The 27329-nt window shown below is 38.5% G+C and overlaps 1 protein-coding gene across 6 annotated transcripts in view; it reads left to right on the top strand.

The window, feature by feature from the left end:
- The first annotated feature begins 256 nt into the window (after positions 1-256).
- Positions 257-27329, top strand: part of dctn1b (dynactin 1b) — a 34826-nt gene continuing 7753 nt past the window's right edge. The window contains exons 1-21 of one of the 6 annotated variants that reach the window (XM_053501644.1): positions 257-333; positions 7127-7378; positions 7473-7551; positions 7684-7715; positions 12756-12776; positions 17220-17237; positions 18074-18094; positions 18519-18683; positions 19997-20194; positions 20467-20671; positions 20775-20853; positions 20968-21127; positions 21329-21433; positions 21840-22031; positions 22154-22264; positions 22358-22510; positions 22866-23026; positions 23235-23403; positions 23888-23956; positions 26571-26783; positions 26941-27102. In XM_053501644.1, the coding sequence (XP_053357619.1) occupies positions 7151-7378; positions 7473-7551; positions 7684-7715; positions 12756-12776; positions 17220-17237; positions 18074-18094; positions 18519-18683; positions 19997-20194; positions 20467-20671; positions 20775-20853; positions 20968-21127; positions 21329-21433; positions 21840-22031; positions 22154-22264; positions 22358-22510; positions 22866-23026; positions 23235-23403; positions 23888-23956; positions 26571-26783; positions 26941-27102 (2541 nt within the window). In that variant the 5' untranslated portion in view covers positions 257-333; positions 7127-7150. Of the gene's footprint in view, positions 334-3504; positions 4036-7126; positions 7379-7472; positions 7552-7683; positions 7716-12755; positions 12777-17219; positions 17238-18073; positions 18095-18518; positions 18684-19996; positions 20195-20466; positions 20672-20774; positions 20854-20967; positions 21128-21328; positions 21434-21839; positions 22032-22153; positions 22265-22357; positions 22511-22865; positions 23027-23234; positions 23404-23887; positions 23957-26570; positions 26784-26940; positions 27103-27329 lie in introns of those variants that run through there. The other 5 variants (XM_053501640.1, XM_053501641.1, XM_053501642.1 and 2 more) reach the window with 5 other exon arrangements.

A 27329-nucleotide genomic window follows, 5' to 3' on the forward strand; every position in this document is an offset into this window, starting at 1 on the left:
TTTAAATAAAGTTTTTTTTGTCCATGAAATTCCGTTTTTTTTTAAGATGCACTTTTATCGGGTGAGTTTTTCTGCCAATCAGAGCGCAGCATATTGCATCAACGTAACTATGTATCGTTGACACTCCAAACTCCGCCCAGACTTAATATTCAGTGCTGTTCGGGAGACTCCTGGTGTGTTGTGGACGTGTTCACTCAGTGCGGGTCTCTGACGCAGAGCGGTACCGGAAGTAGCCAGACGAGCTGTCACATCTTCAGTGTGTGTGTGTGTGTGTGTGTGTGTGTGTAAACACAGCGCTATACCTCCATATATAACCTGGTCTAAAGCAGCGGGGTAAGTTGGAATAAATAGCATGAACAATGTGTGCTGTCTCACAGAGAGAGCTCACAGTCCAGTTCGGTCCAGTTCGGTCCAGTACACAGATAGGCGCTGGCTGACGGAAATGCTGTCTGTCACATAGGTTTGTTTTGAGCTAAAGCTTTATTTTCTCTGTCTTGGATTACGGACAGTGACATAATTTCCTTTTCCACAGAATAGTGAATCAGGAGACAGGTGCATTCTCAGGGTCTTTTATCCACAAGCAACATATTCATTATTTTTTTTAAAACCCATGACGTATTAAAAACGATGATGTCAAATTGAGTGACTTTTATTTTTAGGGTCGAGGTTAATTATTTTAATATTCGAACGTAAAATGTTTACATTTGTGGAAAAACAAGAAAATAAAGAATTCTCTTCATACAGTTCCCTTAACAGCCTGTAGAGGGCAGAGAAACACAACATATCTCTGTTTTTTGGGTGGAGGAGGAGGGGAGTGGTGGTTAAAAAAAAGGGCAGAAATCAACTAGGAAACTAGTCTATTTGTTCATTCATTCATATCCAGTAAGTGTTTTATCCTGATCAGGGTTGCTGTAAAGCCGAACCCTATTCCTCACTCAAGCCAGGGACACACCCTGAGTGAGACACAGGGCATCATTTAGACACACGTTCACACAATTCAAACATGGATAACTTATTTTCCCCACCCTACTTGCAGTGTAAATTCCCCTCAAACATACAGAGGGTGCCACAGATCAATAGAGATCTACAGTGTACTTTTTACCCCTAGAATATTTTAACCCTTAAATATTATATTTTATAGCAAACACTTTTATAACTATGCATATACAGTACTGTAGAGGATTGTAGCTCTGGTCTTACTTGTTTAAAAGATGTAGTGAGTAAAGGTACTCCCTATGACTTTCCCTGGTGAAAACTAACACAGAAGTTTGGAAAACATATTTGTAGGAGTTGTAGAGGCATCTTCTATCACTTTCCCAAGTGAAAACAGTTTCATACAGAAGTAACGTGTAACATTTCAGGATCTCCAGAGAGTCACCAGGGCTGATGGTAAGCAAAGCCATGTATATATGTAAATTTAAGTAGTTCTGGATAAATGTGGCTACATATACATTATTCGTTTTTTCCCAGTTACCTAATAATTATACTGTTGGGGGAGGGTATCTAATTTAAAGGGTTCTTTAATGGTTTATTGGATGGGACATTGGTGGCTTAGTCAGTTGAGACTCTGGATTGCTGATCTTAAGTGTTGAGTAATCCGATGCCCAAAAAAAAAGCCCAAGAAAAAAAACGTTAATTGGATAATTGATTATTCTTGCATCCAAAAGGAACATTTGATTGGTGACCTGTAAGCCAAAAGCAATACAGCAAATTTAGAAACAAATCAACAATTTCTTAAGAACTGTCACAAAGAAGAAGAATTGCAGTTTTACAATTTGTTGTCTACTTAGCCTAGTAAAACAGATTAAGGCATAATTTTTGTGCTTTGCTGAGGTATTTTTTGTACCCCTGATCTCACACTGCCCTTTTCGAAGGACAGTCTGGGAGGGGATTTTTTACCCTCGTTATCCTAATGTATCTTATTCCTTATTTTCTATGATGGCGCCCTAGTGGCTGACGTCGCGACTCTGTGGTCGCAAAATATTTTCGCTGCATATTGTACTTGTATGATTGTGCATGTGACAGAAAATAAATCCTTGATCCTTGATAAATCCTTGATAAATCCTTGATAAATAATACTGTAGCTCTTATTATTATTATTATTATTATTATATTATTATTTTGTAATAATAATCTGGCTTCCATGAAGTCGGGCTTCAGCATGCATATGCTCATATGAATAGGTGTGAAGAAAGGAGCTTTTTTATGGAATGATCTGTTCTCACTCTGTTTTTGCTGTTTTGATCTTCATCTCCACTTTAATCCCTTTTCCTGCTATCTCTATTGATTACTCCCTCATGTCCAATGTCCAATGCCCAGCTGGTCTGATCAGTCCTCCTCTTCCTGCAGTACTTAAAATGGGTTTTAGTTCCTGTCATTAAGATGTCTGTCTAGATGGAAGACCATCCACTTAGCTGAAGATTTGTCCAGGGAATAAGAGGGTGCATTAGTAACATGCGTACATTACAGCAGTGGTAATAATGGTGCAATATTTCTGGTTACTGCATATGTTATAAAACAGAAGGCAGTTGAGGGTCCCATCAGATTCTGAATTATACTTTGATAAGTGATTGTGTATTACCTCTTCCTAGTTTCCTTTGCATAAAATTCAATGCTGTACATCCTGCATTGCAGTTTTAGCTCATAAAGTATGCTAATCCTTTGTGTGTGTGTGAGTGTGGAACTTTCGTCAGCTGAGGTTGCACACTGCTCTGTCTCTTTGGCTTTTTGTTAAGAGCTGCGTCACATTGAAGCGGGCCTGCAGCAGAAGAGAAAGGCTGAATAGGGAGGCCACCTTCCTCTAGCTCACTGCCTTAAAGTGACCTTTCCTATTGATCACATTCACTGTCATTCACGTTAACAGCATGAGAAAAAGAATGACGTAAGACCTTACCTCCATGTGATTTCTTTGGCAGGGTGAAATGATCTCAGCACGATAAAAGAGCATGGTTACGTGTTTAGATTAGGTTATAGGACTATTATGTGTTCTAATGCTGTATCTCAAAAAAAATAATCACATGGAAGGAAAAGCAAAGATTAACACTTAGTATAGAACAGTACAAACAGAATGCACTATTAGCAGCAATTTATTAAACATTCATTTGAAGATTTACATCATAATGCTGCCGCATAAAAAGAAATGGATAAACATGTCAGGGCAGGGGTTTTAAGGCCTATTTGTAGGGCTTTTGAGAGGCAGGTAGAAGAGTTGTGGTAATAAGAAGAATGTACTGTTATACATGTTTTATCACTATGCTATAATTTAGTTATTTCTGCATTTACAGACAGTAGGCATGCCTAGCTATGTCCATGATGGCTGGATGACAAGTTAAGTTGTCAAGTGGCTGTTTTTAATAGACAGATAAGAAAACTCAGTGTTTAGCTCTAAAGTGCAGTTCTGACAAAGTGCTCATATAAATATTCTATTGCTCTGTTACAGGGATATCTGTGTTTCGGTCCTCATCTGCATGAATACATATTTCCAAAGATTTGTGCTCCTACAGATCTACACATGTACAGTATCCTTTTATTAAGAAGTGCAAGCTTCTGAGTAATGGAGGGCTTTAGGACCCAGCACTGGCTCTCGCACAGAAAGCATAGACACTAGCGCAGTAGCAGGTCTCTCCACACACACACACACTCCCCCACCAGCACTGGATACACACTATACATCCATATGCACTGCTCACCCTAATATACAAGACCTCCTAGACAGCTCCTATTCACACCCATATTTAGCTTTCGGGGCTGTATGCGGTGATTCTCTGCTCATCAGTGAGCATCAAGCAGCAGTGCTGGCCTTCTCCTGGATCAGGCTCCTTTCTGCTGGACCAAGAGCAGACAGCAAGTGTCATCCAGCCATCACAGGGATGGAGAGAAGAGATAGGGGGATGTGTGATGGAAGACAGGGGAGGTAGGGAGTGTGTCAGAGGGAGACAGAGGGTTAGAGACAATATTCGTGTCTAGAGAAGTGCAGGGAGTCATCAGCAACACTGAAGCGGCATGTCTCAAATGAAGAGGAACACATACAGCAGGGTGAGTGACAAATAGGTAAACAATTACACGAATACAATGAATACCTAGCGTCTGTTATTTCTGTTGTGCACGATAAAGGAAAGACGTGTCTCTATGTGATATCAGATAATAATGGATAGTGAGTATTCCTTGTCTCTGAGTGGATTTGTGTTTGGGAGAAGAGTAACATCAGACTGCTATTATGTTCTCTTAGGTTGCATAGCATGACCGGAAGTGTACTTGTACAAATGACACATGATGATGTCACCAAATGATATCATTTCTTGGATCCAGAGTTAAATAATCTGTTATTGAATTCAGCATTCAGTTAAGAGGTGTGTGTGTAACAGTCATTTGCTTCTTTTAAATCTCATAAAAAATTATTTTTATTTTAACGTCGTTGAAAATGGTTACGGTTATCTGTGTTTTACAAGCCTAGTGTCTAAACCTTTATACAAATTATTGTCAGCCTGTATTGTTCTGCTAAGGCCATCTCCATGCTTATATTTTTAGCCAGTTAAAAAAAAAAATTGTGTAGTAGCTTCCGAAACTTGCATGTGGATGGTATAATGAGCTTTTATATCATTACAGTGAAGTAGAATTAGTTAGGTATCCTAAAGGTATGGACTTTCTTTTGTGTGTGTCTGTGTCTCTGTGTTAATACGCGCTTCATGAACTCAATGAATCTTAATGTGTCTGTTGATCACATAGCCTTAAAGAAAGACCAGCATGCGCGCGCGCACACACACACACACACACACACACACATACATGCAAAATTTACCCATACAGCATAACGGTAAAAAAAAGAAAGCATAAGCCAGGGTTGTTTGTTTAAAAAACAAACAGCAAATAGTTGCCCCCCAGTACATACAATAAACTGTTAAACGAAACAGATAAGAAACATGTATGACATAGCACACCTGTGTTTAATGCATTCAATTATTTAGTTGGTTCTGTGAAAGCACTATTTTTTGCTTAGTCATAAAACAGTCGACACTTTCTCTTTCCTTTTATTCACCTCCAGTATTTGCTGAGTCACTGTCATAACTCATTTGCTCTTTTCCTGAAGAAGTTAAAAAAAAATCCTGTCTTTCTTTTTGTCTAGTAATTTGTATTCTCAAGTTAGATTCTGTCACCTTTGCATATTCATATATGAATTCACGATCAAATGGTAATTAACCTGATTCCTGCACTCATGTTTTACAGTCAGTTACTCATACTGTATACAGTTGAGGTCACAAGTTTACATACACCTGACATTTAATCCTAGTAAACATACCCTGTCTTAGTTTAGTTAGGTTAATTTCTTTTTTTTTCTTTTTTCTTTTTTCTAACTTTATTTTAAGAATATGAAATGTCAGCATACTGTGAATACTGTGAACAATAAGTTGCTGGAATTTTAGACCATTCCCAGACAGAACTGGTGTAACTGAGTCAGGTTTGTAGGCCACCTCACTTGCTCATGCTTTTTCAGTTCAGTCCACATGTTTTGTATTGTATTGGTTAAGAATTGGTTTATTGTACTTTAGTCATTTTGCCACACTTTTGGAATAATGATTGGGGTCATGGTCCATTTGGAAAAGCCATTCACTATCAAGCTTTAACTTCCTGGCTGATAACCTTTAGATGTTGCTGCATTATTTTCATATAATCTTTCTTCCTCATGATGCCATCTATTTTGTGAAGTGCACCAGTTCCACATGGAGCACCTCCTACAACATGCTGTTGCCTCATGGTTGCGATAGTGTTCTTTGGCTTGCAAGCTTCCCCCTTTTTCCTATAGACAATAATGGTCAAACGGTTAAATTTTTCTTTCTTCAGACCAGTGGACATTATGTTTGTCTCCATGTGCAGCTGCAAATCAGAATCTGTCTTTTTTGGCACTTTTGGAGCAGTGTCATCATCATTGCTAAGCAGCCCTTCAGGTTACGTTGTTTTACTGTGAATACAGAAACATTTGTACCTCATTCATCCACTGTCTTCAAACTGGATGAATCAATGTTCTGACTAAAGGACAAATCAATGTTCTGGAATTGATTTGTACTTTTCCTACTAATGTCTCTAGGAGACAAAACAGGTTTCTTTCCTTAGTTGTATGACACTTTGTAAGTAATATTTCCAAGTAATTTGTAATACGTTGTATTATATGTACAGGCGGAAGTGGTATCTTAAGGCATTTGATATTTGCACTTAGTGATGTCATCACTAAGAAGACCTAGACCTAGAGGGTACACAATATTTTGGCTAATTTCTCCAGTGCCCAAACAAAGAGGCACTGAGTTTGAAAATGCATCTATACTGTAGGTACACTGACTTAAATGATGTTAATTAATCTATCGAAAACCATCACATCATTTTCTGGAATTTTCCATGCTGTTTAAAGGCACAGTCAACTGAGTGTATGTAAACCTCTGACTTCCTGGAATTTAATAATAAAGGAAGTAAGTAATCAGTCTGTAAAAAATTGTTGGATGAATTGCTTATGTATTAACAGAAAGTAGATGTTTTAAATGAATTGCCAAAACTATAGTTTATTAACATGAAATTTTTTTGGTAAAAAAAAAAAAATCAGTTTTAATGACTTAAACATGTATGTAAACTTCCAACTTCAGCTGTATCTGTTAGTAATGTTACATAGATATCATATTCATTTGCTTATAAGTTATAAAATAATGAAATTATAAAACATGCATATGTTGGGGTATTGTAGCTTTCCTAAAGAATTAACATTATTTTTGAATGTCCCTTTGCTCTTGCTCTTGGCACAACAACAAAAAAGGTGTATCTAAGCAGAAAATGAATATGGAGCACGTCTCTGAAGAATGCCATCTTTTCTAGTTGTGTATCCGTGTGCTATGAGATGAAAGCAGGTATTTGGACCACTTTCTTTGAGATGTGTCTAAATGAGCTGGATTTGTACAGTCCCATTCAGACTTTGAACTGAAATTGAAATTGAGAACATGATTTGATAATTTCTGCACTTATTATATAGATTATACAGTATTTATAAATGAAAAATGCAATTTAGTTTAATTACAGACACCTTTTCCTTGCTTGTTCTCAAATGCCGCTGTTTGTATCTTTTTCTCTCTTCCTGCCCATCTCTCAGACCACTAGCAGTGGCAGCAGCAGGATGAGTTCTGATGGAGGAGGACGGCCAGTGAAGGTGGGCTCTGTGGTGGAGGTGATTGGAAAAGGTCATCGTGGCACTGTGGCCTACATTGGCAATACACTCTTTGCATCTGGGAAATGGGTGGGAGTCATCCTAGAGGAGGCCAGAGGCAAGAACGATGGTACTGTGCAAGGCAAGCGCTACTTCACGTGCACTGAGAACCATGGGATATTTGTGCGGCAGTCACAGGTAAACAAATTGCTGACACTACTGACATTCTAAGACAACATGTATTGTAAAATAAGTTGGAAGCTATGAACCTTTTTCTGCTATTTTAATGTAGATCCAGTTGGTGGATGATGGCGCAGACACAACATCACCTGACACTCCTGAAGCTGCCACATCTAAAGTTCTAAAGAGGGGTGAGTTTCTTTTTGCAGGTATTTGTAGTTATGCAGATTTGTAGGTTTGTAGTTATGCAGATTGTGTTTCAGATTTAATGCATATGAGCTTTACAGTTTTTTTTAGTCTTTGTACCTTGCATTTCTTCACAGAAATTCTGGAGGCTCCCAAGTCCAATAAAGTGGTGAGTGCCAGGTCTTACGAAAATTTAAAATAAAAACCCACATATGTCTTTGTTTTTGCATATGCATTATACATACACAGCGCCCTCTAAAAATATTCAAACGGCAAGGCCATTTCTTTTGTGTATTCTACACTCAACTAAAGGATTATTAGGAACACCTGTTCAATTTCTCATTAATGCAATTATCTAATCAACCAATCACATGGCAGTTGCTTCAGTGCATTTAGGGGTGTGGTCCTGGTCAAGACTCCTGAACTCCAAACTGAATGTCAGAATGGGAAAGAAAGGTGATGTAAGCAATTTTCAGCGTGTCATTGTTGTTGGTGCCAGACGGGCGGTCTGAGTATTTCACAATGTGCTCAGTTACTGGGATTTTCACGCACAACCATTTTTAGGGTTTACAAAGAATGGTGTGAAAAGGGAAAAACACCCAGTATGCGGCAGTCCTGTGGGCGAAAATGCCTTGTTGATGCTAGAGGTCAGAGGAGAATGGGCCGACTGATTCAAGCTGATAGAAGAGCAACTTTGACTGAAATAACCACTCGTTACAACCGAGGTATGTAGCAAAGCATTTGTGAAGCCACAACACGCACAACCTTGAGGCGGATGGGGTACAACAGCAGAAGACCCCACCGGGTATTACTCATCTTCACTACAAATAGGAAAAAGAGGCTACAATTTGCACGAGCTCACCAAAATTGGACAGTTGAAGGCTGCAAAAATGTTCCCTGGTCTGATGAGTCTCGATTTCTGTTGAGACATTCAAATGGTAGAGTCAGAATTTAGTGTAAACAGAATGAGAACATGGATCCATCGTGCCTTGTTACCACTGTGCAGGCTGGTGGTGGTGTAATGGTGTGGAGGGTGTTTTCTTGGCACACTTTAGGCCCCTTAGTGCCAATTGGGCATTGTTTAAATGCCACCGGCTACCTGAGAGTTTTTTTGACCATGTCCATCCCTTTATGACTACCTTGTACCCATTCTCTGATGGCTACTTCCAGCAGGATAATGCACTATTTCACAAAGCTCGAATCATTTCGAATTGGTTTCTTGAACATGACAATGAGTTCACTGTACTAAAATGGCCCCCACAGTCACCAGATCTCAACCCAATAGACCATCTTTGGGATGTGGTTAAACGGGAGCTTCATGCCCTGGATGTGCATCCCACAAATCTCCATCAACTGCAAGATGCTATCCTATCAATATGGGCCAACATTTCTAAAGAATGCTTTCAGCACCTTGTTGAATCAATGGCACATAGAATAAAGGCAGTTCTGAAGGTGAAAGTGGGTCAAACACCGTATTAGTATGGTGTTCCTAATAATCCTTTAGGTAAGTGTATATTCTGATGTCACTTTAAAACCCTTACTGAAGTCGCTTAAATGAACTGGCCTTGCCATTCTAATACTTTTGAACAAGACTGTGTGTGCTGCTGCTTAATGGAACCTGATCATTCTTTCTTGATTGAATGGGTTCGAGTGTCTATGGCATACAAAGAAAGTGGATTTTGTTACCTGTTTTATCCACCAGAGGGGGTTATTGTTACAGGTCCAATATTGCTCATCACTCACTGACAGCTGACATTTAAGTATCATTGTACAAGTTTGTTTCTTTTTTTTTTATACTATTACACACCTTATTAGTATAAGCATTACTGCTGTTTTTCATGAAAAATGCTTACACATTAAAATTTTTTAAATTGCTATTAAAGATTGCTAAGATTGATGTTTAGGATTTTTTTTAGCTTAGCCAGTACCACAAAACTCTGACCATATTTTTACTCTAAATGACTCTCATCACACACTATTTGTGACCCTGTCTGTAAAAACCCTACTAAATTAATGGTTTTGTGATTCTACAAATGATTTTATGTAGAAAACAATAATTCACAAAAACAGCCTTTAGGAGAGTTTTTACAGACAGGGTCGCATTTATTTTGCAAAATTTTTATTTAACTGCTCAAACTTTAACAGATTTTATAATAAAATCTCTTTTTTTAAACTAGTATTCTGTATAGGTGGCACGGTGGTGTAGTGGTTAACACTGTCGCCTTGCACCTTCAGGGTCCGAGCTCGATTCCCGACCAGGCTCGATTCCTGTCTCTGTGTGCATGGAGTTTGCATGTTCTCCCCGTGCTTGGTGGGTTTCCTCCGGGTACTCCTGTTTCTTCCCACAGTCCAAAGATATGCAGGTTAGGCTAATTGGCGTTCCCAAATTGTCCGTAGTGTGTGAATGGGTGTGTGAGTGTGTGTATGTGTGTGTGCCCTGCGATGGATTGGCAACCTGTCCAGGGTGTACCCTGCCTCGTGCCCTAAGCCTCCTGGGATAGGCTCCAGGTCCCCGCGACCCTAAATACAGGATAAAGCGGTATAGAAGATGAGTGAGTGAGTGAATGAGTATTTTGTATACCATTGTATACTGGAAAAAGTCAGCAGAAGCAGAGAATGAGGAGAAAAATAGTCTAGGGATTGATCTAGAGGTAAAAGGATATGTGCTGTTATGTGCATTGTAACACTACATGCTCTGGCCAATAGGACATTAAAGGACGGGTCCGGTGTTGTTTTCTTTATAGTGTGACCATTGTTATCCCAAATGTTTCTGTTCATTCATACACTTATTTACTTTTTACCACTCTAATATTAAATATTAAATAAATCAGTAAATAATTTTCTACAACAATGCCATCAGCTCACACACTGTAACAGCTATCTTCTCAAGTGATCAGTGCAGTGTTCTTTTGTGTGTGAAATTCACATGGTAAGTGTGGCTGAATTTGTACTGTAAATATTTTTTAAGATGAACTTTACAATATACAGTATTAGGGGTTGCAAAATGTGCAAAGTTTTGAAATGATTACGATAGAGAATTTGGGAGCTTTGTCACTGTTTCTGAAAAATGTGTAAGCAATTGAGAAAAACTGGAACGTATGAAAGTTGTTTAAACATTTACCTCTCACATGCATTTAATAATATTGTAACCCTTCAAGAGAATGTGCAAAAGCAATTACAGAAACAGGATTTTTTTGTAAAGAAAAACAAACAAATAAACAAATTCTTTCTTTCAAATAGTGAAAAACACATTGGTTTTATACTTGACAGCACCTGTTTCTTTAAAAAAAACAACAACAACAACAACAACCCCAAAACAGTTATGACGGAAAGTTTTTTGACTTTTTTAATTTTTCTAAATTTTTTGGTTTCACACTAAATTGATTTAAATCCTTTTTCAAGTCTACAGCTTGACTGAAGTCTACCTTTGCATAATTGAAGGCACCTACAGTATATGTCTTTGTAAAGGTCTCACAGTACTGTAGATGGTGGATGTCAGTGAAAACAAAGCCACTAAGAGAGAATTTTTTGTAGACCTGTAAGACAAGATTTTGTCAAGACACAGATCTGGGGATGGAGACAATAAAATATCTGCAGCATTGAAAGTGCCCAAAAGCACAGAAGCCCTTATCATTCTTAAATGGAAGAGATTTGGAACAACCAACAATCTACACAGACCTGACTACCCAGACAAACTGAGTAATGGTCCCTTCGTCAGGGAGGTAACTAAGAACCTAAGGGTCACTAGAAATGAGAACCTGAATTCCCTTGTGGAGATTGCAGAGACTTACAGAAGGACAGCCATCATGGTAGAACAGTCATCACCTCTATGGTAGAATTGCCGACATTCCACACTAAAAGGCTCATCACAGTTTGATGGAAGTTTGCCAAAATGCTCCTGATGGACTCTTAGACCACAGGAAACTAAATCCTTTGTTCTGATGACATGTGATGACACAAAGATTGAACTATTTGGAAACCAGGCATCACCTTATTAGAACCAGTTCTACTATCAAACATAGTGGTGGCAGCATCATGCTGTGGGAAAGTTTTTTCTGCAACTGTGAGACTAGTAAATATAGAGGGAGAATTGATTCAGAAAAAAAATAAAGAACGGCCCATTTAACAAGACTACGACCTACACAAAGAAAACACAAGGATGGCTTGAGAACAACTTTGTGAAAGTCCTGAAGTGGTCTAGCCGGGGTCTGGACATGAACCCAGTGGAGCCTCTCTGGACAAAAAAATGTGCGCTTATAACATCATTCACAAGCAGACTTCAGCTTATTATTGCTTCCAAAGGCGCTTTAACAAATGATTTACTTTATGTTAATGGGATATTTCAGTAGGCCTATTTATAAATTAACAAAACACTCCAAACACCTCCTATTGTCATTGTGGAGTATTGTGTGTAAAATGATAAAAGGATTTAAATCCATTTTAAGATGAGTATGAAACTAAATGAATACAAAATGTAGGAAACTTGAAAAGGTCAGAAAATATTCAGTTGGCATTATCTATACAAAACAACATGACTGCGGAAACATTAAATATTTTATAACAATATAATAAACCCAAGAGGGAAGGCCGCATGATCAAACTCATTAACATAAAGTAAATCATTTGTTAAAGCGCCTTTGGAAGCAATAATAAGCTGAAGTCTGCTTGTGAATGATGTTATAAGCGCACATTTTTTTGTCCAGAGAGGCTCCACTGGGTTCATGTCCAGACCCCGGCTAGACCACTTCAGGAGTTTCACAAAGTAAAAAAATAAAGCTGATTAAAATGTATCAATGAGGACAAGAATAGTGATCAGATACAAAGCTCTCAAGGCATTGAACTGCACATTGGAAATTAATTTGCTCACCTTCAATATCTGCTTTATTCAATACAAACAGGGACAATTAAATCATGTTCTGTCACTTTGTCTTTAAGCTCAGTGATTTCTGTTGTTTTTATATTCATTATTTCAATATTTTCATGAAGGGTGTCAATATTTAGAGAGCTGACTACAGTATAATGCATCTTAAATTCCACCAGTACACACATTCATGTACTTTCTATTGGGCTCTCCTTAGCTCTTTCCCAAAAACAAAACAGAGAGGGTCAGTGTGGTATGTATATGTGTGTGCATTCCACTTCCTCTGACAACACTCCGATTGACTGACCTTTGACCTCTCAACTCTTCCTTCTTCCTCTGAGTGTGCAGCGAGGAGCCAAACCCAAAAAGGTGTTGCATGTTTCTGTAACCCCAATTAATGTAGACCACCCTACATATACCATTGTCCGCCCAAAACCGATGCATGCGGTCAACCCCTGTTGAAAATGAATACACCTAGTGTAATTGTGTTTGTTTTTACTCAGTGTCAGTCTGTTTTTGTTTGCTGGTCCTGTGCATTTTGTTTGGATGAGTTTGTGATAAGCTGCGTAGGTGTAAATGCATTCAGCATGTGCATATAAATGTTCTGTATGTAGAGAGGCAGACTCCACAAATTACATATAATACTATCTGAGTTTATGTGAATTTTATAACTTTATATTAAATTGGCAGTAGATACCATGTATGGTCTGTTGGTTTAGAGTCATCATTACACCATCCTGATTAGCATTTTTGTATCACCAATTAGGTGTGAGCCTTTAATGAATTTTTATTATACTTGTGTTCCTCACTGAAAGGTCAGTCAACTTTGAATGTCGTTAAAAAGTATAAAACACAGATAAGATCCATAATAACAGTCTCAGCCCACATCTGGCCTTTTCTAACTGAGCATGTGTCGTCTGAGTGCTCCTGCTCTCTGAAGCAATTTACGACAGTGCTCAGTCTTTACTCTGCTGCAAACTGCCAGGGGTCATTGCTGAAATATCGAGCTCTCGAAATTACATCTGCAAAGCCTCTTTATATTAACATCAACATTCAGTTGGCATTTTAGACCTGAGGCTGCTTGAGTGTAGTCCTAGACAATTAAGCATGTGTTAGAAATGGACATATAACAGAGGGAAGATAATCTCTCTTGAATTAGGATTTATCAGCTACAGTAATCAACAAAAATCATTATATTTAGAAAATATAACCGTTTTATACAGTGTATGTACAGTATATATACTCTGTATAAAACTCACAGTTTTATTCAAACAGTAATGGATGAGCAGGCACGTTCTTGTACTGATACCAGAGCCACCCACTTAAGGAGGCCTTGAGCATTTGTTCATATTGCTTAATGAGTGCCTGGTATTTGATTACTGTTTTAAAAATACAAGTTATAACAGTACCTAGGTGTCTATATTTGTTTTACATTTTATGGAGAGTTTTTCTATTTGCAATGTTGTAAATTCCATCATTAATTTTTCATTGATGTAATCCCCATATACGTACAGTAATGAATAATACATTCATGGACGTTATAACAAAGCTAGTACATTTACTATTTTATTGAGATATCTAAATCTTCTGCGTCGTAAAGCCAGGTTGATGTGTTGACATCTGATATGACCACCAAACCTGGATAAATTGTATATTACTGTATATAACTGGATATTACAGGTTAGTTTGTATGTACATAGTGTCAGAACATTTTCGTTTGTCTTTATACTCTCTTGTATTGAATTCGGAACATGAATGTTTATTATGTAAGTAAATTTTTGAATGCAAGATTGAATTTGTTTATTTATAGTCATATTTTAGGAAAGCCAAAGCTTCTTGGACATTTGGCAGATGGCATGTGGCTTGTCTTGTTGCATCAGTAGTGCAACTTAACAAGCAAGATATAGAGTTGATTGTGGATCTGGTTTTTGCACTTGGCTTATTATCCAACAAATTATGTGGTTCTAGAAGGACTTTTACAGAAAAAGGTAGGGAATAACACTTTCCATCACACAAGTAGCATACAGTATAGTTTAATACTATATTATTTCTTAAGTGCAAAGAGTGGAAAGTTTTTGTCTGGCTGAGACAGTCATCTGGCCTGAACTCTATTGACTATCTGAGTTTCTGTAACAAGTAGGAACTGAAAATAGCTGAAATGGCTGAGATTTCTGAACACCACCACACTGAATTTGCAATGAAACACTAACGATGGGAGCAAAGTCAAAACTTTCAGGTTTAATTCAAGCACATTGACAAAATTGTGGCATTAACCATTCTGGCATTACAGCCATTTTCATACACATACCCATTTTGAGAGGCTCATAAATAATGGAACAAAAGGCTGACAAGCAGTTGGATGGCCAGGTATGGCCCTATTTCCTCGCTAGTCCATGACTTATCAAGCAGATAAAATCCCTGTAAGTGGTTCTGAGTGTTACATTTGCATTTTGCAGCTGATCAGGTGTCTGTGCAAGAGTAGGTGGCCACAATTAGGGCTAAAAGAAAAACATTTATAAACCCTTTAGAGAGATAGTAAAAACGTTGGGAGTGCCAAATACAACAGTTTGGCACATTCTTAAAAAGGCAAGCTCAGCAAAGGCAAAAGGCCTGGAAAGAACTAGAGTGAATTACTGCAGAATTCTGTCTAGAATGAAGAAGAATCCTTTTACAACATCTAGCCAAGCCAAGAACACCCTTGAAGGCATTTCATTGTCAACGTCTACAAAAGTCTTTGTGAAGTAAATACAGATGCTTCACAACAAGGAGTAAACCACTGGTAACGCTTAAGAACTGCAAATGCCTTTTCTTACTGCTGATAGACCCAATATGGCTTAATGTGACTCAAAAAATACACTGAAAGCTATCAAATAGTTTCTTAATGCAAAGGAATGGGTTATTCTCTACTGGACAAGTCAGTCACCTACTTTCAACCAAATAGAGCATGCTTTTCACTTACTGGAGACAAGAATGAAGGCAAAAAGAATCACGAACAAACAGCACCTGAAGGCAGCTGCAGTAAAGGCCTGGCAAAGAGAGGAATCTTAGCATATAATCATTTCCATGTTTTCCAGACTTCAGGCAGTGATTGATTGCAAATGATTTTTATCCAAGTATTTAAGGCAATCCTAATGTTTGTAATTGTATTAGTTTGTTCCATTATTAACGAGCACTCAGAAATCAGGGCATGTATGAAAATGTAATTCCTGAATTTTTAATGCCACACTTTTTTCAGGCCTCTTGAATTAAAGCTGAAAGTCTTTGGGCTGCTATCAAAGCAACCTGGTCTTCAATAACATCTCAGTAATGCCACAGGCAGTTTGCCTCTACAGTATGTTATATGGCATTGATGCAGTAATTTTAAAAAAGTATTTTAAGGAGCCCCAACCAACTGTTAAGTGCATGAATTAAAAGGTTTTCAATTTCTGTATTATAAGTCCTTTTTTGATTGATCTTAGGACATATTTTAATATTGTAAGAAATAAATTTTTTTTATTTTCATGTGCTGTAAAGTTAAAGGTATGAGCTCAAAATTAAACCAAAAAGGGTTTCACTTTACATGGCTAGACTATACATGGCTATACGATATATAAAGTTGACCATTAGTGCATAACCACCATTTTACTTTCAAACTCACTGTGCTGAAGTACAGGACTGTGAATGTCTGATTTCAGAATAAAGTTAACAGACACACAAACTGTAAAAAAAAAAATATTTTTTACTTGCTTAACAAAGTAACATTGGACAGCATTTACATTTCCCATTCTCTCATCACTTTCTATTATCTCACCTCCTCAGAGGTGAGATAAAAGAAATCTAATCCTTAGACCATCGTTGTGCACTCTGCAGAGCTGTAATCTGATCTATCAATCTGTCTCTAAAGTGCGGTGCTCTTCCCTTCTTTTACTCTTTCTACAATCGATATTTCAGATGATGCTGCATCTGTTAACACTAAGTGCACTAATATATTTAAAACATATAATTCTCTAATGCACCAGGATCCTTGAACATTAGTATGGACCAAATTCCAAAAATGTGGTCTCTCTGCATGTGTATCAGCTTACCCCCTTTTTTTTTTTCTTTTTTTTTTTGTTGAAAGTCTAATGTAATTAAGGCATGGAGAGTGCCGGTGAAATGTTGCTAGGATACAGGGCAGACTTCCATCAGTTCCCCTTTTCCCCTTCCCCACCCTTTCTCTCTCTCTCTCTCTCTCTCTCTCTCTCTCTCTCTCTCTCTCTCTCTCTCTCTTGTTCCTGTCTCTGGCTAACCCTCAGGAAGGAGGGAGGCTTGTGATGTAATGTGATGGTGAGGCAGCTACAGGCACAAAAGAGCAACAGAGGGAGGTAGGGAGAGAGGAGGAGACTAAGGGAGCGGCGAGGAAGAAAGAGAGATGGATGCTAAGCGAGAGAGCGATGGCTGCTCTGCAGAAAGATGACAGTGCTGTAATCACATAGATGAGTCGAGTGTTGGAGATGAGGCTCTGACTGCTGGTGAAAAAGCAAGCAATCGGTTATTGCAGCAAACGGACAGAGAAAAGGATTTAGCAGCTCTTGACTACCTGCAGTACCATTTTTGTGCTGTGTCTCTCTGTGTGTTTGTGTGTGTGTGTGTGTGTGTGGACCCAGCTTGCCTGCTACTGTGTGTTTGTGGCTTTGCTACAGGTTTGGCCTGCTTTCCTCACTGTGTCTCTCTATTAATGTGACTGAATCCCTTTTTCTGTCTTTCTACTCTCTTTTGCGCCTGTGTGTCTGTTTGTGTGCACATTGTGTGTTTGTGTGTTTGTCCTCTTCAATCGCCAAAATGATGAGACAGACTCCTGCGCCTCGTAAGGTACACAGCATCTGATCTGCTTTATTATAATACTCCTGTGTTTTTCTGTATTTAAGCTGTAAGCTTGTGATTGAATAAACATAAGCATAAAGGTAGTCGTAGAATGTGTGTGTTTGTGTGTGTGTGTTTGTGTGTGCATGTACAGTTCTAGGGGTTGGAGGTGTAAATGAATGATTAAGTGCAGATCAAGTCGGTTATTCCAGGGATACAAGTACAAGGTTTCACTTAAATGCCATTGGAATTAGGATCTGTCACATAATTATGATTATTATAAGACTAGTAATTATTATGATTATTATGAATATTTCAATTAAAGGACCAATATTAAAAATAAGTACTAATATTTCTAATATTAATAATATTTCTTAATAGCATTATTTATGTTAGATGTGCTAAATATGATTTGATTATATTGTTAACTTTAACATTGTGTGTGAGCGAGTGTGTGTGTGTGTGTGTGTTTGTGTGTACAGAGGAGTTTGGTACAGAGGAGTTTTGTTTGTTCGGAAACTGTGGTATCCTCAGTTTAACAGTGCTGTAGTGAAAAGGCTGGTCCGTGTGTGTGTGTGTGCGCGCGCGGGCGTGTGATGTTTATGACCTTGGTGGTGCCAGTCGACTGTTCTAATAGAAAAAAAAAAAAACTGTACTTAAGATTCAAAATTGTTCTTGACAAATGTGTGAGTTCAAGAAATTATACACACATACAACCTGCGTCTTTTCCTTTTCTCTAATTCTGACACGTTTATCCTAACTTTCATTCTCTTTCTAACTGTCCAATCATGATGTATGTGTTTTCTTGTGTTTGTGTGTGTGTTTTGTGCGCACTTGCTCCTCAGACTACGGTCAGGAGGCCGAAGGTGAGTTTTAATTTGCAACAAGATTTAAACTAACCCAGTTGTGTGAGTTTAACACGTTCTGATAGAGCGTGAAAGTGTGACTTTTGTCACCTGTAATTGGTCTCGTGTGATGAGTGAGGCGTTGAGTACTGACTACTTTGTATGTCGTGTGTGATTTTAACTCAGATTTGTTAGTTTGAATTAAAGGTGAGAAACTTGTTATATATTCGAAGTTAGAACTGTTTTCAGTCTTTATTAATCTAGGTACATTAAGGTTCAGTGCTTAGTTGGTTTAAATATTTAAAAATAGATGTACATCTGGATTACGAGAATTTGAACATCTTTTTTTTACATAACAGCAAAATTGTTCACATAAATGACATTTTTTTAAATATTAATTTGTGGTTCTGATTTAGTATGGGTATGATTTCTGTGTGTGTGTCAGGCGCGGGCAGGTGTTGGAGTAAAGGTGGGTTCTGGCTCGGCTTCGGCAGCAGAGATGAGCAGCAGCGAACCCAGCACACCTGCTCAAACCCCACTAGCAGCTCCCGTTATCCCCTCCCCTGTTGGGACGTCCCCTGTAGCGCCACCCATCCCAGTGCCGAGCAAGGTGGGATACACCAGTCTTACCCTTTCATTCTATTATTTTTATGTTATTCATAAAACTAAACATTAATATTGACGTTCTTTATGCACATAATAACGTCAAATATCATTCAGAAAGTTTAAGAGACATCAAAAGTCTTTCATTATTCATTGAGTGCTCGTGATTATTCACATTACTACACTGGGAATGTCTATATTTATGTCAGTTCTCAGGTTTTTTTCTTTACAATTTAGTGTTAAGGCAATAAAATGTTTATAATATTAAAATTTATGTCACACTGGTTATTGTCAGTGTTTCATTATAATCTGTGTGTGTTAGCTGTCATTATAAGCTGTGTGTATAGAACAAGGGTCAGTGTTTTACTAATATCCTGTACATATAACACTGACTATATAAAATAAAGTGGCAGCACTACAGAGGCCAACTGATTTGCTAATGTTAGTGTATTGTGTTTGTTACTTATTGAGCTAGTTACATGTAGGTTCACTGATAAGCCACATAATAGGAGACGAATGTGCTAATTATATACAGCCCTAGCGAACATTAGCTCAGCTGTAATATTTTCTTATGAAACGTTTTATCCAAGTTTGTTAGTAAGCTTGTTAACTTTATGGTGGCTTATACCTTGTCGAACTAACCTGTGCTATCAAAAATAAATGACCTAGCAAGGAAGTTTAGTCTAGCTTAACTGTAGCATTATGTGATTATAACCAGTATTTAAGTTTATTAGCATTATGTTTGCTTTCATTTGCTCACATTGATGGCTGTTGGTTTATATATACTCCTTCTTTCTTCATATTTTTCTTCCAAAGAGCCAAACTTTCTTGTATTTTTAGAATAGTCTAGAATAGATTTCTAGGATTCCTGAAGAACTGTTTTGGCTCTTTTTTTGGCAAGTTTTTATCTTATTTTTAGCCCAGTCCAGGTACCTGACCATTTTTTTCCCAGTTTTTTTTGTTTGTTTGTTGCCAGACAGTGAACTATAAATCATTCAAGCTTTCAAAAACAGATCTAACTTAAGGCATGAACCTGTAAGAAACATGTAGGTGCACATGATGACAGATGATTAGGTCGGTTAATTGTATAATGGACATGCAGAATGCTGGGTGCTTGGAACATAACAGAGTGGAAATAAGGTTGCTACCGAGGTTGTTAAATAACTGTATTGTATATTTACGCTCTTTGCAACCTGTTGCAGTAAAAAAAAAATTGCCTATTTATTTAATTTACTCTATCTCATTTAATTTATTTATATATAAAGAAATTATAGACTTTTGCACAGTATTGTTTGAGTATGTGCGTGTGTGTGCCACCAGGAGGAGGAGGCTCTACGGGCTCAGGTGAAAGACCTGGAAGAGAAGCTAGAGACACTGCGGATGAAACGGGCTGAGGATAAGGTCAAGCTGAAGGAGCTGGAGAAGCACAAGATCCAGCTGGAGCAGCTACAGGAATGGAAGAGCAAGATGCAGGAGCAGCAAAACGATTTGCAGAAACAACTCAAAGAGGCCAAAAAGGTACACACACAAACATAAAGACAAAACACACACATACACACACACACACAAAGTCAAATCATTTGCTGCATAAGTTGTGTGGTAAGATTTATTTCCCTTTATCTACTAAATGATTAGTAAAACATGTAGTAAAAAAGCCATAATTGGTAAATTGTGATTGAATAGTTCTTAATAATTGACATTATCACACACACATAAACATGTTCTGATTTGTCACACATACAGTTTGTGACATATGCTCTGATACTACAGTAGTACTGTCTTTATGACAGGAAGCAAGAGAGGCTTTAGAAGCGAAGGAACATTATATGGAGGAGATGGCAGACACTGCTGATGCTATTGAGATGGCCACTTTAGATAAAGAGATGGCTGAGGAGAGGGCGGAGTCTCTGCAGCAGGAGGTCGATGCACTCAAAGAGAAGGTGGACGAACTGACCATGGACCTGGAGATCCTCAAACATGAGATAGAGGAAAAAGGTAAGCCTACCTACAAGTGCTTGACTCCTTAACTTTTCAACAGAAGACCACAAACAAACCACTGGTTGAAACTAGTTCACTTACGTTGGCTCCTGATTCGCAGGCTCTGATGGTGCAGCATCTAGTTATCATGTAAAACAACTAGAAGAACAAAATGGCCGTCTGAAGGAGGCCTTAGTGAGGTGCGTGTCAGTGCAACTTGCAGGGTCTGTAGCACAGCTTGCTTTGCCAGTTGTTTACGTCAAGATATTTATCTACTTATGCTGTGTGTGTGTGTGTGTGTGTGTGTGTGTCAGGATGCGTGACCTGTCAGCCACTGAGAAACAGGAGCACTCAAAGCTGCAGAAGCAAATGGAAAAGAAGAACTTTGAGCTGGAGACAGTGAGGATGCAGAAAGAGAAAATTCAAGAGGAAATGAAGATGGCGGAGAAGACCATAGATGAGCTTAAAGAACAGGTTTTCTGATTTCTTGTGAAGCTTGTGTAGAACTTCATGGAAACCACTGGGCATTTTAAACAGTACTAATGAATCTTCTTCAAATTATGTGAAGTAGTTGATTTAATGGAACTGATCGAAACATCAAATTGAAATGCTAAAAATTTACAATCTGCTTTGAAATCAGTAGGATTTGTGTGTGTGTGTGTGTGTGTATTTTAGGTGGACGCAGCTCTTGGAGCAGAAGAGATGGTGGAGACTCTAACAGAGCGCAATCTGGACCTGGAAGAGAAAGTGCGGGAGCTCAGAGAGGCCGTCACCGACCTGGTGAGGACACATGGTCTTATTGGGTGGGGCCGATGTAGATTTTGTCCAGGAGTCCATAATTGGTAAATTCTGCGTTAAGATTCTGAAGAATGTCTAACGGTAATATAAAAAAAAAAAAGCATAATATAGTCATCATGGCATGCAGCTTGTTAGCTAACAAACTGTCTAACTTGTCATGTTTCAGAAACCAGTCAGTTACAAACATATTGCTTCTTCTCCATTTTTACCCTTGATGATGTTTAGACTTTTGTATGCAAACGGTAATATAAACAACACACTATTATTTTATATTACAAATATGTATCTTTATAAAAAAAATACTGGCTAACCCAGTGTGTGTATATGTCTCTGGTCTCAGCTTTGTTTCTAAATGTGCATGGGTTCCGTCTGTGTACCTTCATTGTAGGAGGCCATTAATGAGATGAATGACGAGCTGCAGGAGAACGCCAGAGAGACGGAGTTAGAGCTGAGGGAGCAGCTGGACCTGAGTGCCGCCAGTGTGCGAGAGGCTGAGAAACGCGTAGAAGCTGCGCAGGAGACTGTGGCAGATTACCAACACACCATTCTGAAATACAGAGAGCTGACCGCCCACCTGCAGGTGCTGCATCACACTCACACTACAGCATCAACACACATCTTCATCTGAACTAACAGCAGGAACAACACTAGAACTAGAAGGATAAATATAAAGGATCATGACGTGTTTATTTGTGTGTGTAGGAAGTGAACAGAGAGCTAATGAATCAGCAGGAGGCCACCGCTGAGCCGCAGCAGCCTGCCGAGATCTTCGACTTCAAGATCAAGTTTGCAGAAACCAAAGCATATGCAAAGGTTCTAAACATACTGTACTCCACACACAACATCCTCAACTTTGGGAACCCCTGTAACATTATTTGTCTGTGCATGTATGTGTTTTATCCCCAGGCCATTGAGATGGAGCTGCGTAAGATGGAAGTGGCTCAGGCAAACAGACAGGTGGCTCTTCTCACCACCTTCATGCCCGACTCCTTCCTGAGACACGGAGGGGACCATGACGGCATCCTTGTCTTGCTGCTCATTCCCAGACTAATCTGCAAGGTACTCTATGAATGACCTGGTGAATGTGTGTGTGTTTGTGTCGATTCGTTATGCTTAAAATTATTTATTTATTTATTTATATGTCTCTTTAATTAAACAGATTCCTTTAGTAGTAAATTCAGTTTAACAGGACAAACAGGTTGTTGTCTCTAACCTAACAGCAGTTTCAATAAAGCTAGAAGATGGTGTTTACATGATATGAAAAGTTTAAAATCTAAAATCTAACGCATCTAGTTTTGGTTTGTGATGGTTTAGTATCGTTCATGAAAAGCTCTGTTATGTGTTATACATATACAGTAACATATACAACATATACAGTGAGCTCTGTGTGTGTGTGTGTCTGTGTGTGTTGCAGGCGGAGCTGATCAGTAAGCAGGCGCAGGAGAAGTTTGATCTGACCGAGAGCTGCTCTCAGAGACCGGGCATGAGAGGGGCAGTGGGGGAGCAGCTCAGCTTTGCTGCCGGACTTATTTACTCTCTGAGTCTGCTTCAGGCAACCCTACATAAATATGAATAGTATGTACACGCACTCTCTCTCTCTCTCTCTCTCTCTCTCTCTCACACACACACACACTCACACACACTCACACACACACACACACACACACACACACACACACACACACACACACACACACACACACACAATTTAACTATGTTTTAAAAAGTGATATCATGGCATTCATTTGTGTTTGTACTAAATATGCTTGTTTTGTCTCTGCAGTGCCCTTAATCAGTGTAATGTGGAGGTCTATAAGCGTGTGGGTTCCCTTTACTCGGAAATGTCTGTGCATGAGCGCTCATTGGACTTCCTCATTGATTTGCTGCACAGGGATCAACTAGACGAAACTGTGAATGTGGAGCCACTTACTAAGGCCATTAAATATTATCAGGTATTTCTCGCTTTGACACAGCGATACTACACTTAGTGTTTTAGAGGTAGGAAATATTACGGTGGCCGGGAAGTGCAAAACAAAATAACAAAACAGAAAAAAAAAGCCAAATTCAAAAACTAACTAACAAATTCAAAACTAAATAACAACACCAAGAACAAAACAACATAACCAAAAACAAAATACCAAATGAGAAAACACAACGACAATTTAGTCAAACTGGAAAAGGTAGGTATAGTTTGCGAATTAAATTCTTATCGCTGATCTTTAGTGGCAGATGTCTTGTCCAATCAGCGGTAAGAATGTAATTCGCAAACCACACCTACCTTTTTTGGCTTGTTGATTCTTTCTGATTTGTTATAATGTATTTGGTTTTGTTATTTTGTTCTTGGTTTGTTATTTTGTTTTGCACTTATCAGCCACTGTAAAAAATGGCACAAAAATGAACTAACGAAACAACCAATGTTCTGTTCTGTTTCTGCAGCACCTTTATAGCATCCATCTAGCTGAACAGACAGAGAACTGCACCATGCAGCTAGCTGACCATATAAAGGTAAGATACACAGAATAGCCAATTTAGAGTAATGGCAATTTGAGCGAATACATTGCGCAGTGCGGCTTAAAAAGCCTCAGCAAAAAATTTAGACTTTCCTGGAGGGTGTGTATGTCACTTTCCCATTGAGCAGTTCTACCTGTCAGGTTATCACAAGGTGGAAACAATTCCAGGCAGAGACATTTATCGGGATGTTTGTATTACTGTGTTTGACCAGTTTATGGACTACAAGATGCGTAACCAAACGCTTAAGGCTGTTTTGCTTCAATATGGCTACAGGTTGCCTAGTGGAGAAAGATCATTGAGCTAAACTGTACCACAATGTCTGGTGTAAAAAAAACACTATAAAGTCATACTAGTGTATCCACAGAGAATGTAATAAATTTGAACTGTAATGTTTATGATGTCAGATCATATTTTACCATATTGGCACCCCCAAGAGGTCAGCTTCTGCATTATGATTGGTTAGAAAAATTCAGTCTTATCTATGATTGATTAGACGCTTTACTATCAGAGGTGGGTAGTAACAAGTTACATTTACTCCGTTACTTTTACATAAGTAACTTTTTGGAAAAAATATATATTTCTGTAAGTAGTTTTACTACACCATACTTTTTACTTTTACTAAAGTAGATTTGTGAAGAAGAAACACTACTCTTACTCCGCTACATTCGGCTACACTCGACTTGTTATTTTTCTTACCATTTATTGTAAACATGCAGCCGGCAGATCTACAGCATGAATGTTACACCAATCAAAGGCAGCAACAATAATAGCGCCATAGAGAAAAAAAAAACCTTCAGCCGGTGTGATATAAAGTCATCCTACCTGTGAATCCGTCCTACATATGCTCACTTGCGCATGCACAAACAAAAGTTTTTGCATCTTTCTCTAATTTTGCAAAAAATCCATGCTGCTTCTAGTGGGATAGTATACTAGTATACTAGTGTACAATCTTGCGGTGAGTATAGAATGCTTTTTTCATGTTTGTGTGATTATACAGTGCATCCGGAAATTATTCACAGCGCATCTCTTTTTACACATTTTATTATGTCACAGCCTTATTCTAAAATGGATTAAATAATTTTTTCCTTAGAATTCTACACACAACACCCCATAATGACAACATAAAAAAAGTTTACTTGAGATTTTTGCAAATTTATAAAAAAAAAAGAAAGAAAGAAATCAAGAAAGCACATGTACATAAGTATTCACAGCCTTTGCCATGAAGCTCAAAATTGAGCTCGGGCCCATCCTGTTTCCCCCGATTATCCTTAAGATTTCTGCAGCTTAATTGGAGTCCACCTGTGGTAAATTCAGTTGATTGGACATGATTTGGAAAGGCACACACCTGTCTATATAAGGTCCCACAGTTGACAGTTTATGTCAGAGCACAAACCAAGCATGAAGTCGAAGGAATTGTCTGTAGACCTCCGAGACGGGATTGTCTCGAGGCACAAATCTGGGGAATGTTACAGAAAATTCCCAAGAATTTCCCAATGAGCACAGTTGCCTCCATCATCCATAAGTGGAGGAAGTTCAAAACCACAGGACTCTTCCTAGAGCTGGCCGGCCATCTAAACTGAGCGAACCCGATGGTCACTCTGTCAGAGCTCCAGAGGTCCTCTGTGGGGAGAGGAGAACCTTCCAGAAGGACAACCATCTCTGCAGCAATCCACCAGTCAGGTCTATATGGTAGAGTGGCCAGATGGAAGCCACTCCTTAGGAAAAGGCACATGGCAGCCTGTCTGGAGTTTGCCAAAAGGCACCTGAAGGACTCACAGACCATGAGAAACAAAATTCTCAGGTCTGATGAGACACTCTGGCCACTCTACCATATAGGCCTGATTGGTGGATTGGTGGACAAACACTTTATATATATATATATATATATATATATATATATACACTTTATATATATATATATATATATATATATATATATATACTGTATATATATATATATATATATACACTCATATAAAAAAAAATTAAATAAATCAAACATTGCGATTGAAACAGTTACTCAGTATTGAGTAGTCCTTTAACTGGATACTTTTTTAATCTTACTTAAGTAATATTTTGGATGACTACTTTTTTCTTCTACTTGATTAATATTATTTTGAAATACAGCTACTCTTACTTGAGTATATTTTTTGCCTACTCTACCCACCTTTGTTTACTACATATGAAAATGCAAGCCAGTCAGTGTCCTTTCCTCAGCCAGTGGACGACAGTAAAGACAGATGTGAGAAAGAGTTATTAAAATTTACATCACGTAATGGGACTAAAATGTGCAGAAAGAAAATATTTATTCCAACAAGAAAGAAACAGGCAGCACAGTGGCGTAGGGGTTAGCACTGTAGCCTAGCATCTCTAGGGTCGAATGTTAATTTCCCACTGTGTGTGGAGTTTGCTGGTTCTCCCCATGCTTGGTGGGTTTCCTCAGGGCACTCTGGTTTTCTTCCACAGTCACACATGCAAAGCAGGCTAACTGGCATGGCCTGTAGTGTGTAATCATTTTGGTGTTGGCAAATTATAATTTTATCCTGTCACTGTTCTGCAAAGCTCTAAAAATGCATGACTAACTGTACATGTCTCTGCGTCTCTGCAGTTTACCCAGAGTGCTCTGGACTGCATGGCGGTGGAGGTGGGTCGTCTGCGTGCCTTCCTGCAGGCAGGAGAGGAAGAAACACTATTTTCTGTGCTGCTTAAAGACCTGGACACTTCTTGTAGCGACATTCGCCAGTTTTGCAAAAAGATCCGCCGTCGCATGCCAGGCACTGATGCACCAGGCATCCCTGCAGCTCTAAACTTTGGTCCTCAGGTAGATACACACACTCAGTCTTGGAACAGTGTCCATTTCATCCTTCATATATGTGAACCTAAAGACAGTACACATCTTTAATTCATATTTATAACTCAAGACTAAAGTGGACAGACATGGCTGATTAGTGTGTGTGTGTGTGTGTGTGTGTGAGCAGGTGAGTGAGACCCTGGCAGAAAGCAGAAGGCAGCTGGCCTGGGTGAATGCTGTGCTGCAGGAGGTGGCTGCAGCAGGAGCTCAGCTCATTGCACCACTTAGTGAACATGAGGGTCTGCCAACACTTAAACTGGAGGACATGGCCTTCAAAGCAGCTGAACAGGTCTGTGTGTGTATCTGTGTGTATCTGTGTCTGTCTAAGTGCAGCATGCAGGAGAGAGAGAAAAAGCATTAATTATACAGTGCTGTGAAAAAGTATTTGCCTAAATATTACAAAACATTTTTTTGTATATTTGTCAAATGATTTTGACAAATGACTTAAAAATTATTCAGATCATCTAACAAATTTGAATATTACACAAAGATAACCAGAGTAAATACAATATGCAA

The sequence above is a fragment of the Clarias gariepinus genome, chromosome 8 (assembly GCF_024256425.1).
Source record: "Clarias gariepinus isolate MV-2021 ecotype Netherlands chromosome 8, CGAR_prim_01v2, whole genome shotgun sequence".
Lineage (NCBI taxonomy): Eukaryota > Metazoa > Chordata > Actinopteri > Siluriformes > Clariidae > Clarias > Clarias gariepinus.